Here is a 14651-nt window from a genome sequence, read left to right on the forward strand (position 1 = left end):
AGCGCTCAGCTTGAGCACCTGTGACAAGGCCCTGCGCAGAGCAGAAGAGCACATCTCCTGGGTAGAGATGCGCCTGTAGGGTGTTGCCGGTGCGTGGTGGTGGAAGAGGATGAGGAGGGTCTGCAGATCATAGCATGTGCAAATGGTCATGCTGCTTGACAGACCCCCTAGATTTTGGTGAAACCACTACTCTGATCTGATATACCTCTTCTTCATTCAGATTTCAGCAGGCCCAGCAATTTTTGGAGTAAAAGTTCAGGTTCAGTTTCTGCTTGAGAGAAATAAAGGTCTGGTGGTCTTCGGTTTGGGTTCCCTTCTGGTCACCCTCGTGTAATACTGTTTAGATAGCTTTTTCCAGCTTGTGCCAAAGCAAAATTGTACCATAGTAGAATATCTGGTTTTTGTCACTCAGTAGTCATTTTTCAAAAATCTCGCTGATACTAAAAATGTGCTAGTAAAACATTTTATAATATCCATAATACTAGAATGAAAGGCTTCAGCTTATATTTTGGATGAGATTTTTCTTTAGCATTTTTGTTTTATTTTATGGTAGAAAGTAAAAAGTTTTGAATGACCTGAAATGAAAGCTACTTCTGAATTTTTCTCATGAAGAATTTTACAATTTCAGAGGCTTTGCTTCAGTTCCAAATGAACGTCGTTTTTGAGATCCTTTATAAAACTACAGGGGTGGTTTTGTTGCTTAACAACATTTGAGGCTTTTTAGGGAAGGTTTCTGCTTTTATGGTTATTTATATAGTTTCAGTTGGTCTAATAAAAGACACATAAAACCATATCTCGTCAAAATCTTGCTTCATAAAATTGGATGTTCAGCTTATGCATTGCTCTATTTTCTCTCTCTGTTTTTCAATTCAGTCAGTCCATAGCCCCAGCTGCTCTGGAGAAGAGGAGCGTGGAGCTTTAGCATGTCGTACAGAAATGTGGGGTGGGGATGGAACAGTCAGTGATGGGGAAGATAAAGAAACATTTTGAGATTGAATTTGTTTGGTTTGTTGGTTTGGCTTTTTTTGGTGGGAAATCTCCTCTCCAGTGGATGGCAGCAGTCAGAGTTACGTGCATATAAATTGTGTTCATCAAGATGGGAAAACGTTGCCTTAGAATACATGCTGTGAGGAAGCGGATGTCAAAAACATTTTCATGAGAGGCCTCCTTGGATTTTTCTGTTGTGTGGCCTGTAAAAGAAATTATATCTTCTGTATATTCTCTTCCCTAGGGAAATATATTCATACACAAGCTCTGCTGCCAAACTTGTCAAATCTTTACTCTTGTAAAAAGGAAACTTAAGCCAAAGCTCTCTCCCTATGAAATGCCAAGCAGTTTAACTCTCAAGTTTCTGTAGCCTTAGACAAGAAAACTACCTTTTAAATAATGCTAAGGCGGTGATGTTCCCCAGGCAAAGACAGGAAATTCATAGTTATGAGATTCCAGCCTGACTCGCCCCCTGTGCCTGGTACCCACAAGGGCTCGCAGCAGCAGGGGATTGAGATGCTCAGATTTGTTGTAATAGCAGGTCCTGGTGGGGCAGCTGAAGGGCAAAGGTTCAGCTGGAGTTCTTCAGTCCTTCTTGGCATCTTTTATTCTTGCACTTTTTCAATTCTGAGTAATTTTCACATTCTCTTTTTTCAGGTAGGGATGACTTCTGTGTTAAAGAATAGTTAAGTGACATCGTGTGGCTCAGGGGATTAGAAACGTGAAGTTCTTCCTCTATTTGAATTGCTCATTCTAATCTAATCTATGTCGTCTTTGACAAAAGGTTGCCAAAAAAAGGTGCTTATTGAGGCTGATAAAAAAGGTGGTCAATCAGACATGTCCTGGTCATTTAGCATGCCTGTAAGTGAGACTTTGACAAAGGAGGGAAAGCTGTCAGCTCTGCTTCAGTTAGCCACAGGCAACCAGCTGATCTTTGATAACTTACAGTGCTGGGAAACAAAGTCTCTGGATTATTTTAACTTTTCTCCATATAAAACCCCCTCCGTTTTCCAGAGCGTTTTCTTTAGCATTTTCCACAAACTTAAAGTTTCCTCATAAATGTAAAATCCTGGAACTGATTAACTCCCTAGTGTTAATTCTGCCTAGTTCAAGGAAAAACTTTGCACTTCCAGACTTACAGGCTACTCCATTGGGATGTAGATGTAAAAAGCTCCTTTACCAAGAAACTGTAATATTCGTGAAAGAATTTACTATCTCTATTTAAAAGTTGATTTTTTGAAATGTGATACGCTGTATGTATGCCTATTTTAATAAACAGATGTTAAACTGTTTCATTAGAGTTTATGAAAAAAAAAATTCGAATATCGTAAACTTACAAAATTGTCAGTATACTTCAGCTCCAAAAGTTTACCCCCAGAATGTTGTCATTAAGTTCTGTGTTCTCTTGGACCTTCGTGAGGATAATGGGGTTTTATTTAGTCCTTTATTTTTAGGAAAACACAACACTAACAGAAAATCCCTAAACTGGAGGAATAGCAAACAGCGTCGTAGGAAATAGTTCTTTCCTGCATGGCTCTGTTGTTTCCAAGGTCCAAATGAAGTGCTGTCTCACACTGCTTCACTATTTAGTCAGTACTAAGTTTTCATCATTGTCTCTGGAATTAATTTTCTCTCTTGGTCAGCTGGAACCCAAGTTTGATGACGTTTCAGTCACTCTACAAACTTTTCTTGCAAACTCCATTTTTCTTCTAAGCTTTTTCTGGGAAAATACATACAAACAGTCCCAAACTGCAACTTTTTCAACATATGGTTCAATCCGGGTCCCAAATTGTATGCTTTATCTTTTAATTTCAGTCCTCATATTTGGCACATTTGAATGCAAATCAAAATAAAGAATCATACATAAGCAATAATGTAAAGACTCCCTATAATACATAGGGACCAGTAGCCAAATGTCATCAATTATGCTGACATTTCCTTCAGTATGGAATGTGTCCTAATACTGAGCAATTGTATGTTAACAATCCCGTATGTATTGTTACTAATGGTAACTCTACTGAGTTGAACCATTACTGTGATAGTATTTAATAATGTCATTTTTAATTGCATACATCCAAGCTGTCCCAATCCTTTTGTGGAAGGAAAATGGTGTTACATTCACATAAAAATAACCAGCACAAAGCCACTCTTGTTGCTTTTCTTTAAATGGGGAGAAAAATTTGTGCTCCCAAACTGAGACCTCAGATGCCAAGTTGCAGCCTGGAGCATATTTTTATGGCTGAGTTATAAACCCCTGAAAATGGGGTTTTGTAATCGAAAAAGGAGACATGATGAATGTGTCACTGTATTTAATTAGATGTCTTTAACCCCCTCCCCGACACTTCCATTGCCACAAAAGATGGTGTGCCAGCTCTTCTTTCTCATCTGCCTCCTGTGATCCTCTGGATCATTGCAGGGTCAGCAAGAGGACATATTTTATTAGCAATAATGAGCTTGAGACAGGAAAAGAAAATATTTCTTATTGATTTATTGTGTCCTAAATTGGATTTATTTGAGCAGTTTGGTTTTGGTTATTCATGGTGAAGGTTTTCTAACTCTCATGACCTGTGAATGGTCCCTGCAGAACTGAATGAAGATGACTGTTAGCATGTGACCTATATTCCTGTTCTGTACCCATCTAGAAGATCTTACTGTTGTGGTGGCTCAAGACACATTCCCTACCCTTTTTTCTTCCTCTTTGTTATTCCCTTAGTTTCTGAGGTTGCACATGTCATGAAGAATCTAACCTAATCCTCAGGGTCCAACCTCGGACCTACTGAAGGTGGACGCAGAGCTCTGTGCCATCCCTCCCTTGGGAGTCCCTGCACTCTGCTCAGGCTGCGGCCCACAGGAGGAAAAGAAGCAAATGTCATGCTGAGAGCAACCAGCCCAAAAGTGCTGCAGTTTTCTTCACAGATTCTGAAGATCTCCCATTTCTCCAGGGCATTCGCCACCTCAACCCCATGACACCTACATAAAGCAGGATAACCACCCCATGTCTGCTTTGTCCATATGAGCTGAAAAAAAGTACCCTGCAGCTACCTCTGCATTGGAAATTCTCCTGGTTTCAGAAAGTAGTGGATGGCAATTAGTGTTGACTGCTCTGGTGCTTTCTGTTTTTCATCCTCATCAATCAGTAGTGCTTTACATTTGTTCAGTTCCTTTTCTGCCACCAGAACTTGCATGGGAAAGGAAATGAACAGCTGAGTGAATGTGTAGTTTGGACTGGGACTCGAAACAACCCTTCCCTTCCACACACACTTTCTGTGACTAGTGAACCAGCAATACTGACACTTCAAAACTGATGCTTCAAATATCACTGCTGGCTTCTTAGAAGCCACTGAAATAACTGGAGCACTTAGCACATGTTTTTAGACTCTCTTTTAGGGAACTGTGGCCTCCACCTCTTCATCACTTACAGCTAGTTTAAAATATAAAGGTTCTCTTAGCAACCATAACTTCTAGATCTAGAGAGGAAACGGAGAATGAAAAAGAATTCAAGTCATTCTTCAACCACTTAGTTTCTTACACTCCCTCTAGGGACCATACATCACAATCTTGTGAGATAAAATATTCAGTGCACTTATTCTTCAATAATGTCCACATCCTCACGGAACCATTACTAGCTGTAACATTGTTTGTTTGTTTTTTAGTTGAATTATCTAGACATCATCAGCTCTTCTACAAATAGATGTTGGAGGAGCTGCAGAAGTACTGAAACCTTACTGCACTTGTAAAAGCAATCATTCCCAACCATTTCTTGTTTGGACAAGTGACAAAGTAGTAATAAGAAGAAAACGTTCATGTCTGTAAATTCAAGCCCTTCTTCTTTAAAGAAAGCGAGCTATCTAAAAGCTGCCAAGTTGCTCTATGATTGTGCAGTCCTCAGTAGGCAAGTATCCACATACTCACAAAATCATTAACAGAGAAGCCAAGGATTTGAATACGGTGACAAGTGTTTACTCTCCTGCCCTGGAGTTGGTTACTTCAATTCAGGGCTACAGTTATCAACAAAGAAAGCAAAGGAAAGCATGACAGAGGCTGTCTCCTGCTGATGCTTTTATGTCTCACGTAACTAATTACATGACCCCATGAACCATCAGACTGCATCCTTCACCAAACATATAGGGTTAAAGTGCTCTGTACTTCACAGCAGCAGTGAATTTGGCTCCAGCAACTCACTTTTATATGTTCTGATTTCAGTTTTATACCTCAAACCTCCTGCCCCTTCAGATCCATGCTAACTTGTATTAATTTTTTTCTTTCTCCAAAGCTGTTCTTGTCTCCTTGGGTATGAGGGGGAGAGGTGTGAAATAAACCCAGATGACTGCGAAGATAATGACTGCGAGAATAACTCTACATGTGTGGATGGGATCAACAACTATGTCTGTCTCTGCCCTCCTAATTACACAGGTAAGAAAGGGCCACAACTAAAGAAGAACAGGAATCCATGAGGAGTCCCTTCAGTGCCTGAAGAGAAGGGTCCAAATGCATGTTTACTTTGTCCATGAGCGTATAGTTAACCAAGAATCTAGTCCCATTTTAAAGCAACCTGGATGTCTTATTTTTAAGACATTTATGTTGCAGTACACGTGCTCACAAACATGGCCACTTTTCTGAGTCAAAACACTGATGTCTCATTGTAAAATGCTTTCAAAAATAGTGAAGTTTAGGCTGTCAGAGAAATCTGTACTTCTGCACGCACATTCTCTAAATGTATTTCAGAAATATGCCCAGTACTGAGCTGAGTTTGATATACATCTGTTCTGAATCTTGGAAAATAAATAGTTCCTGTTTAAATTATGGTAGGAAAACAGCTTTTGGGGCATGGCTTTCACCTGAGATCTCAGAGGTCTGCATTTATTAAGTAAAATGAGCCTGACAATGTGCTGTTTAAATTCATTATCTCCATTTCACAAGTGAAGAAGCAAAGGCTGTGTAAGAAACTGTAGGCTCAGTTGTAGTCTTCAGTGTGCACCCATGGCAGTTAGCCCAGCTCAGCAGATGTGCAGTCACCTGCCAAGGCCACAGTGACAGAAGTTGGTAAGTGAGGTAGAAATGGAATTAGTATCTCCAGCGCCCATCCTGCATTTCAGATAAATTCCTTCCTAAACCTTCTGCAGGAGCAGAAACCCTCCTAACTGGAATCTAAAAATGCTTTTTCTCAAGTCATTACTGGGGCATACCAGTGACTCATTCGAACTGCGTTAGCACGGCCTTCCTGGCTCGGCATGGAGTGGTAAGGAAACACCTGCAATAGTTCCTACTTCCATCCTTTGAAATGGGTTTATTACCTTCTAAGCATGGAGAAGTAATGAAGGGCTTCTTGTACACTGGAATATATTACATGTCAGGGGATTTAATGAGGATCAAGCTTGAGTGGCTGAGTAAGGCAGGAGGAAAGCTTCTAGAATTTCCAAACTCTTAAAATACTTTTGTGGCTGATACAAAGGAGGCCCATGTAAATCTTTAGCTGAGAAAAGCCTTGTGACTTGAATGTACATTTATTGGAGTTCTAAAATGATCTTTCTGCCAAAAACTGAAAAACTTCAGCTTAGCAGAGTAAAGAGTTTTGCTTGTAGGATATTGAGCCCATTGTGCTTACTTGTGCACTATTTATGTGAGCTATTCTTGGGTGGTTTCAAACAAAACTCTATACAAGGAGGCAGAGTCTTTACATTTACAAGAGGAAATATATTTGCCCAGCCAAGAAAAGACCTATCTAGTACGGAACTGAATTCAGTATATATGCAAATGTGCTTTCCTTTTCACAGGCATATTGCAGATTATTTTTTTTTGCAGACAAAAAAGGTAGGAAAGAACTAGATTGGGATTTCTTCTCAAATGGCAGTCTGGATGGAGGCCAGAGAACTGATATGATACTTCAGAATCAGTTTTGAAATATTTTTAATCAACTTCCAGCTTTTTTTTTTTTTACCTGAATATTGTCTGTGCTGTGCTTATGGTTATTAGCAAGAGTTTGTCAAATACTAGATCCCAGTCTTGCAACGTGGGATACACACAATTGTATATGCCACACAATAAGCATTTGCTATCACAATGCAGGCAATAGCTTTGACTACAGTTGAAACAAACTGAATTTTTGAAGAAGAGCAGGAAATACTTCTGGAAAATATAATATGAATCATAAGTGAAAAAGGTTTCAAAAATAGGGGTGTTGCTTAAGTTAGAAATCTGAAGGGTTACAATAGTTCGTGTTGCTTAAAAATAGGAAGAGTTTAGTGAACTGTGATTAAAAAAATTGCCTTAACCTGCTTTACCTCCATTTTGGAGGGGGATATTTCATCAAACCTGATCAGTGACCTGGAAGGACTCACTGCAATGCAGCTGGCTCAGCTGAAATATCCCTCAGAGGTACACCTGGCCCTCTCAGAGCAGAAAGGCAGGGAACAGCATAAAATGGCTGGAAGAGTTGAAGCCATCAGCCAGAGAAAAGTTACATACAAGCCAAGCAAATCTGAGCCATGGTTTTGAGGGTCCTCGAAGAGTTGAATCCAAACACAAGAAATTGGACATCATCTGAAGTTGCTTGACTGAATGAACAGCAGCTAAGGAAATGCCATGGAAGCACATAGGCAAGTCATGAAGAAGCACTTTGAAACGATTTGTGTGCCTGACCTGAAAAGAGAGGGGTCTATTCACCAAAGAGTTTGAGTGAAGTCTCCTGTGACATCCAGGGCATCTCTGTGTATGTTCTCTTTAAAGAAACCTTTTTATACTGAAGCAATACCTGAAGCTACTATAGCAGTAGCTATTAAAAAAAAAAAAAAAAAAAGTTGGTGCAGATGACTTTTTTATATTGTGTTGAATATGCTAAGAATACTGAATGCTAACATTTCAGAGAGAAAGCGGGTCACTGGAGGAGTCAGGAATACTTATTCCTGTGCTCAGAATTGTGCATTGAAGTACCTGACTCCCTCTCAGGTGCTGACTGTGCTAAACATTGTGTTAGCAAACTGTGTGTGCTTTGGAGTTGCCAAGTGTATGGATTTTGTCTATATTTATATGAACAAAGAACGGATGATGGAGGGTACTTTCCAGGGAAGTAGTTTTTCTGTGAAGTACTCTGGGGGACAATGAGCTCTCAATGTGGTGCTTTGCCTAAAAGGGCAGTGATATCCATAGGCAGGGTGTATCCAGTAGGACAGAAAATGTAGGTAATATCTCTTTGTGTTGTGCCCAAATACTATACTTAGTTCTGCTGTTCAGAATTCAAGGAGCAAGTTGAGAGATGGGAAAGAGGATTAGAAGTGAAACATAAAAAAAACATTGAGGGATTGAGAACAGATCGTGAAGATCTCAAGAAAAATCTTATTTGGCTTAACAAAGAGTAGGCAGACAGAGCAAGCTTTTTTTTTTTTGCCCCCCCCCCCCCTTTTTTTCCTACAAATACTTGTATGGAGAATAGAAATTTCTTTAAAAGGTTCATTGGCTGGCCTTTGTGGCTGAACAAATCCAGACCATACATTTTTATTAATGTAATTACACAAGAGTTGTTGATTCTAGGTGCAAACTGGATTTCTCAGCAGATGCTGTGGTTAAAACACAAGTTAATTCAAGAGTGGTCTATGTTACACTGGAGATCAGACTCAATGTTTCTGTACTGATAGTCTGTGATGTTTTGAGTACCATTCAGGCTGTTGGTTATAGATGCCCAGCTCAGCTATTGCAGATTCCTTCTTTTCTCGACTGTAGAGGCAGGCAGGCTCTGGTTGTGCTGTGAAATAGGTAGTCTGAATCCCTCATCACTCTTGTGGTCTTGGCTGCCATAATACTGGTAAGACTGCAATGATATTGCAGTAAATACTGCATGTATGAAATAAAAGTATGTTGTAATACAAAGAATAGTCTGAATACAGGGAGGAAGAAGATCCAAAAGCGTGTATGTGTGTTGTTCTGTAAGAAATATTTAGGATCCCCCTTGGTTTAGTTGACTAATGGTTAAATCATGATAGTAAATCTTATGTTCCTAAATGAAATGCAAATTAAAAATGCATGTGTTGGAAATGTTGACTATTGACAGAGTTGCAGTATCCAGGGTTTGGTTTTTTCCATACCTTAGTATTTTCCTGCTTTATCTTCTGTCTGTCTAGTTTTACTTGTTATAGCCTTTTTAGGAAACAGTATCCCAAATAATGATGCATAAATTTTGCTTTCATTGGTTGGAATAATGAAGGCCAAAGATCTTTCTTCAATTAATACCTTTTTGCAGTGTTTTCCTTTAAAATTCTTTGACAGTCTTTTCCCCCACGCAAAGTAGATGAAAAATGGCCAATTTGTTAAGTGACTGCTGAGGGAAGGAATTTCCCACACTCCAGCCCCATTTCACTTCCATTAAAAAAAAAACAAAAAAAACACGCCAAAAAACAACCCACACTCACACAATAACCTCCTTCTTAGTTCCTTTCCATCTAATAACTTTAAAACAATGTACAAATAGAAATGGATTCTATGAAATAGGTAAACATAAGTTAAAGAAGACAAAACTGAGAGGGAGGGTAGGCAGATAGCTGATTGCCATAGAAAAGATTCAAGCCCTTACCTGCACCACCAGGTTTCCTCACCATTCTTAAAGTCAATATTTTCAAAGTTTGTTGCCTGTATGTACATAACCAAACCAATGCTCATTCTGTGTAGCAGAGTCCTGATGGCTTTTATTGTCAGCTGATGTCTTATTTTTTCTCTCCCCAACTGGTTATTTTAATACTAAAGCTAAATTATAAACATATACTTCCTCCAGGATAATGGTGTACCCAAAGTCCAGCGAGCTGTAAAGCCTGAGCAGTCTGTGGGCTGGTTTGTAACCTGGTTGGACCCCTTAATGGATTACAGCTCCTCCTTACAGTTTTGTAGACTTTCCTCCTCTTCAAGAAGAAGCATACATAGGAACATTGAAAGAGGAAGCTATGAATTAGATCAGTCACCCTGGTTCTTTTCTTTTTTGTATTTTTCTAATTTTTTTCTTGGCTTTAACATGGCTTATTTCTAGCTGTCAATATAAACATTCCGCTGTCTCCCTAGCTGTGTGGTTTAGAAATGTAGGACAAAATTCATACATTTTTTCCCTTCCATTCCTTTTTTCTATTCACTACTGTCATAGACCTTCTTGAGAGCCGTCACTGTTTTGCTTATAGTTCTGGATTCAAATATAGAATTTCATATCTCCAAAAAGAGATCCCCTCCTCAGTCTCACTGTCCTCTGTGCTTTCATTTGAAGAGGTGTCCAAACATACATAAAGGACCAAATGGGCTGTAGCAAACACGTACTATGTACTTTGAATGGTTTTATGCTTTACTTGCTAGTTTATTTGGTTAGTTTGTTTGCTGTGACTTTTCCTTCCTCCTATCTGTTTGATTTTAGCCAGAAGCAGAAATGTGTAGTGCTTACACACAAAAAAACCAGGAAATATTTCAGTTTTTGCTAAGGATCCTAAAAAGCCTCAGCAAATAGCCACACCTCTTTGTTCTGAAACCTAAAAAAAATTAGTGGCTTCTACTACTGAAAATAGGTGTTTTCTAAAATACATGGCATCCCATGGCGGGGAGAGGGGGGAGCAAGTGTTTTAAAATAGTTTGTTTCCCTGGGAAAAAGCTGCAAGCAGTTTGTATCACAGAAAAAAAATATCTCAAAAAAAAAAAAAAGCTAGAAACTATTTCTGGTTTTATGTGTTTGGAAGAGAAGGCTAAGATCTATTTTACCTTAGGGGACCTTGTGGTGTCCTGTGGTAGATGGTATCTGAGATTGTTGCAGTTATGCTACTTTTAGACAGAACGCTATTCACTGTTAGTGATTATGGTCCCTGTTTCTGGCATATCTGAGTGTGGTAATGTTGCATGGCTAAAGCCAAGCACTTAGTCAAGCCAAACAACTCTGGAAGAAGTTGTGTGGCGACTTGTGGCTGACACTCTTTGCTGGAGCTCTCCAGCCCGTTTCCCATCACTAATCATTGTGAGGCTGATTTGCAACAATCCCTGAGATGGGCACCAGTGACAGCTGAGTGAAGCTGAAGTGGATCATTGCGCTATAGGTTGTTTTTTCCCCCTTGCAAGTTTTTAACTACGTGTTTGATACAGGAACAGGAATTTTTTAGATAGCGTGGTTTAGCCTTGTGGTTCCACGAGGATCTGGACTGCCTAATAAACGCTGAAGGCTTAAACAAGTACTTAACTATCAGCCTCTTCTAAAACTTTGGAACTTTAGCCATAATTTCCTCAAGACAAACAGAGAAAATTGGGGACAAAGTTTGGTGTAGTTTCTTCCTTTTATTTGAAGGAGTTCTGCCTTACATGGAAGTTTCTCAGTTTTAGTTACTTGGCAAATGTGAAGTGTGTTTGCTTTCTGTGCAAAAAATAAAAAGGCACCCACATTTCCCACTTGTATGACTATGAATGAGAAGTGCTGGAAGAGCTGGAAGTTTTTAGCTTTGTTCAAGAGCCTAGGCCCACCAGCCCTGTTTTATTAAGAGAACCACATGTCATTGCTATCAGATTGGACTTTATCTCATTGTACTGGGACTGGAGAAGGAAATAGCACAGTAACTGGCAGTTCTGCAGCCTGTCTTTAGTCTCAGTATGGGTGTTCTGTCATGTTGGAGCTCTCAGCTCCAGGATTTCTTCTGGTCAGATTCCCACTTGTAAAATGTAATGCATCATGTTTGGGGAACGAGATACACTGGAGAATTTCTCTTTGTTCATCAGGACCACAGTATATCTCTAAGAAAATGTAATCTCAACTACTACTGTCTTAAAGGATGGATGGAGTGAATGTCATCCACAGAAGGGATTCATGATTCATTAAATCCAGTCTGTGAAGAAACACATCAAAGGATTAGAAGTTAACCACAAGCCCATTACTTACCTGCTTACTGGCAGGTGGTGCATACTGCACAGTTAATAAAGCTGGGGGGAGCAGGGACCGCCTATGGACAGTCAGTGTATTCAGCACTCCGACACCACAGTGATGGCCGTGTTAGAACTGCCGGTAGGAAATAAGTAAATCTTTCTGCATATCGAGTATTCTTCGAAGACCTCTGTTGGTTCAAAGACCCTATTGGGTTTACGTGGCAAGGTTTTGGTAGCAGGGGGGCTGTAAGGGTGGCTTCTGTGAGAAGAGATCAGGAGCTGCTCCCCTGTCAGACCTGCCACTGCCCAAAGCTGAGTCCATCAGCAACACTGATGAAAAAATGTGAGAGAAGCAACTATGCAAATGCCAAGTGAAGTGAAGAAGAAGGGGGAAGACGTGCTCCAGGTGCTGGACCAGAAATTCCCCTGCAGCCCATGGAGGAGACCACAGTGAAGCAGGTTGTCCCGCTACAGCCCATGAAAGACCACGTCAGAGCAGATACCCACACTGCAGCCTGTGGAGAACCCCATGCCAGAGCCGGCGGATATGCCCTGAAAGAAGCTGCAGCCCACGGAGAGCCCACGCAAGGAGCAGGCTCCTGGCAGGAGCTGCAGCCTATGGAGAGGAGCCCATGTAGGAGCAGGTTTTCTGGTAGGACCTGTGTCCCTTCAGTCTGTTCCTGAAGAACTGTATCCCATGGAAAGGACCCATGCTGGAGCAGTTCCTGAAGAACTGCAGCCTGTGAGAAGGAACGACGTTGGAAAAGTTCATGAAGGACTGTATCCCATGGGAGGGAGCCCATGCTAGAGCCGGGGAACGGCGTGAGGAGGAAGGAGTGGCAGAGACAAAGTGTATTGAACGGACCGCAACCCCCATTCCCCATCCCCCCATTCAGACCGGCATTAGTCTACAGTGTGTCTGGTGTCCTATCTGCCCGCCCTGAAAGGAAGTCTCAGAAAATGCATGGCATCTCAGATGTGACTGGATGCACTAGATTGTGTGAATAACTGAACTGATCCCTAATAGATTCCAGACAAATCACATAATTGGAAAACATCCATATGAAATAATATGGCTCAAAAATGTAGGGGGTCCAGCAAAATTAGGATCTATTCCAGACACAGTGGTTCTGAGGGATAATGCTATATGCAGGTTACCACCTCGTAAGAGCACTGGAAATTGGTCTGGTTTAGTTAATGTTTTACATACTGTGGTGTTGTGGCATTTGTGATGTTGAATATGATTTTTTGTACTTTGGCAGTGCATAGAACTGGAACATATTCCTTTTTCAAGATTCAGAATTAGTGAAAGGATCATTATTTCTCTACCCAGATCTTGTTGTTTAATCAGTTATCCCTTTGTTTAACCTCAAGATTAGAGATAATTGCCCCTTAATTCTGAAAAACAAGCCACTTGGGGAATCTCAATGTGGAGTCTAACTTCAGGTTCCCACTTAGTAGGCCAAAACCTGATACGTGAAAACTCAGATATGAGTTTTTAAAGCATTAACACAGAATAAAAAGCATAAAGTAACTTTTAGTTCTTTGCCTACTGAGTACTGTGGGCAGTGTTTGTCAAGCAAGAGCAAACTTCATGAATAATGCAGAAAGAGGATTTTGCTACAGTGCCTTCCAGGTAATTTCTTTTGTGTTTTGGTATCTAACATGGCAGCCGAGTGCATTTGCTACTGAAGGATTTTCACCAAGTTTCTCCTTTCTTCATTACAAGTTGAAACAATTTGGAAGTAAAAAATTCATTTTTTTTATTTTCTAAGATGAGCCTCAAATCTTTTTCATCAAACATCAACAACATTCCTAACTGAATTATTTTCTTGGAGGAACATCCTCTGTCTGTTCCACTCAACCATTTTTAGGTTCCGTGTTCTCCTGAAATTTCCAATTGGCACTGACTTCTTTTTAATAACTGAAAAGAGAGAAGGGGAAAACAAAATACAAAACACATTTCTTCCGATACAAGTTATTAGATATAAAATGAGTAATCTCTTATGAGAAAAACAGTACAGTATTTTTTATTAGCAGTAAAGAGAAGAGTTCCATTCTGACTTACCTGGCAAAGTCCAGAAAATTGCAACATACTATTTAACCACTCAAATATTTATCTTCTCCCTGTGCAGCCTGTAAAAGTTTTCTCTGTGGATAAAGGCCAGGCTTTCTTCATCCTTTCTTCACTGTAAGCACTTTCCTTTTCTCAAGTAATATTGTGAAATTCTTGACAGCATTTTTGCTTTTAGTCTTCCAGGCCTTACAAAAGCTTCTCTCACATTAAAGATGAGAATATTTTCTATGTTGCTTTATCAATTATTTCATGAATACTCTGAATGAGAGAACAAAGTATCACCCAACTGACTTATGAAACACAGGAACAATCATCAGACTCATTGGTTGCAAATTGGTGGTCTAGATTGTCATTTCAGAACTGCAGTTTTAGTTACAGATAAATAAGTAAAATACTATTACTGCATCCAAACTCTCTTCTACTGGTTAAGGAGAAATAGCGTAGCTTGGATCCTCGTTCTAAAAGTCTAATGTGGCCTGAAATAAATAGCTCTCGTGACAGCACAGAACGGAAAAAAGAAAGATGATGATTAAACTGTGTGTAAAAGTCGTCTTTATTGCTCTATTGTTGTTTTGGCTTCGTTCTGAGACGTGTGGAAGGCTACAGAAAAGCCTAAGCATGTTTCTTGGCAGCTTTTCATAAGCAGTGAGCTCTGTGAAAAGTGAATGTGGAAAGCCCCATGAAATTCATGATCTTGCTGAAAAAATAAGACCAGGAGAATGTT

At 39.9% G+C, this 14651-nt stretch overlaps 1 protein-coding gene across 3 annotated transcripts in view; it reads left to right on the forward strand.

Moving 5' to 3' along the window:
* Positions 1 to 14651, forward strand: part of SLIT3 (slit guidance ligand 3) — a 537095-nt gene that overhangs the window by 475833 nt on the left and 46611 nt on the right. For all 3 annotated transcript variants that reach the window (XM_050905039.1, XM_050905038.1, XM_050905037.1), the window contains exon 29: positions 5261 to 5400. In XM_050905039.1, coding sequence (XP_050760996.1) covers positions 5261 to 5400 — 140 coding nt within the window. The remainder of the gene's footprint in view (positions 1 to 5260; positions 5401 to 14651) is intronic.

This window comes from Gymnogyps californianus, chromosome 14 (genome assembly GCF_018139145.2).
Source record: "Gymnogyps californianus isolate 813 chromosome 14, ASM1813914v2, whole genome shotgun sequence".
Taxonomy (NCBI): domain Eukaryota; kingdom Metazoa; phylum Chordata; class Aves; order Accipitriformes; family Cathartidae; genus Gymnogyps; species Gymnogyps californianus.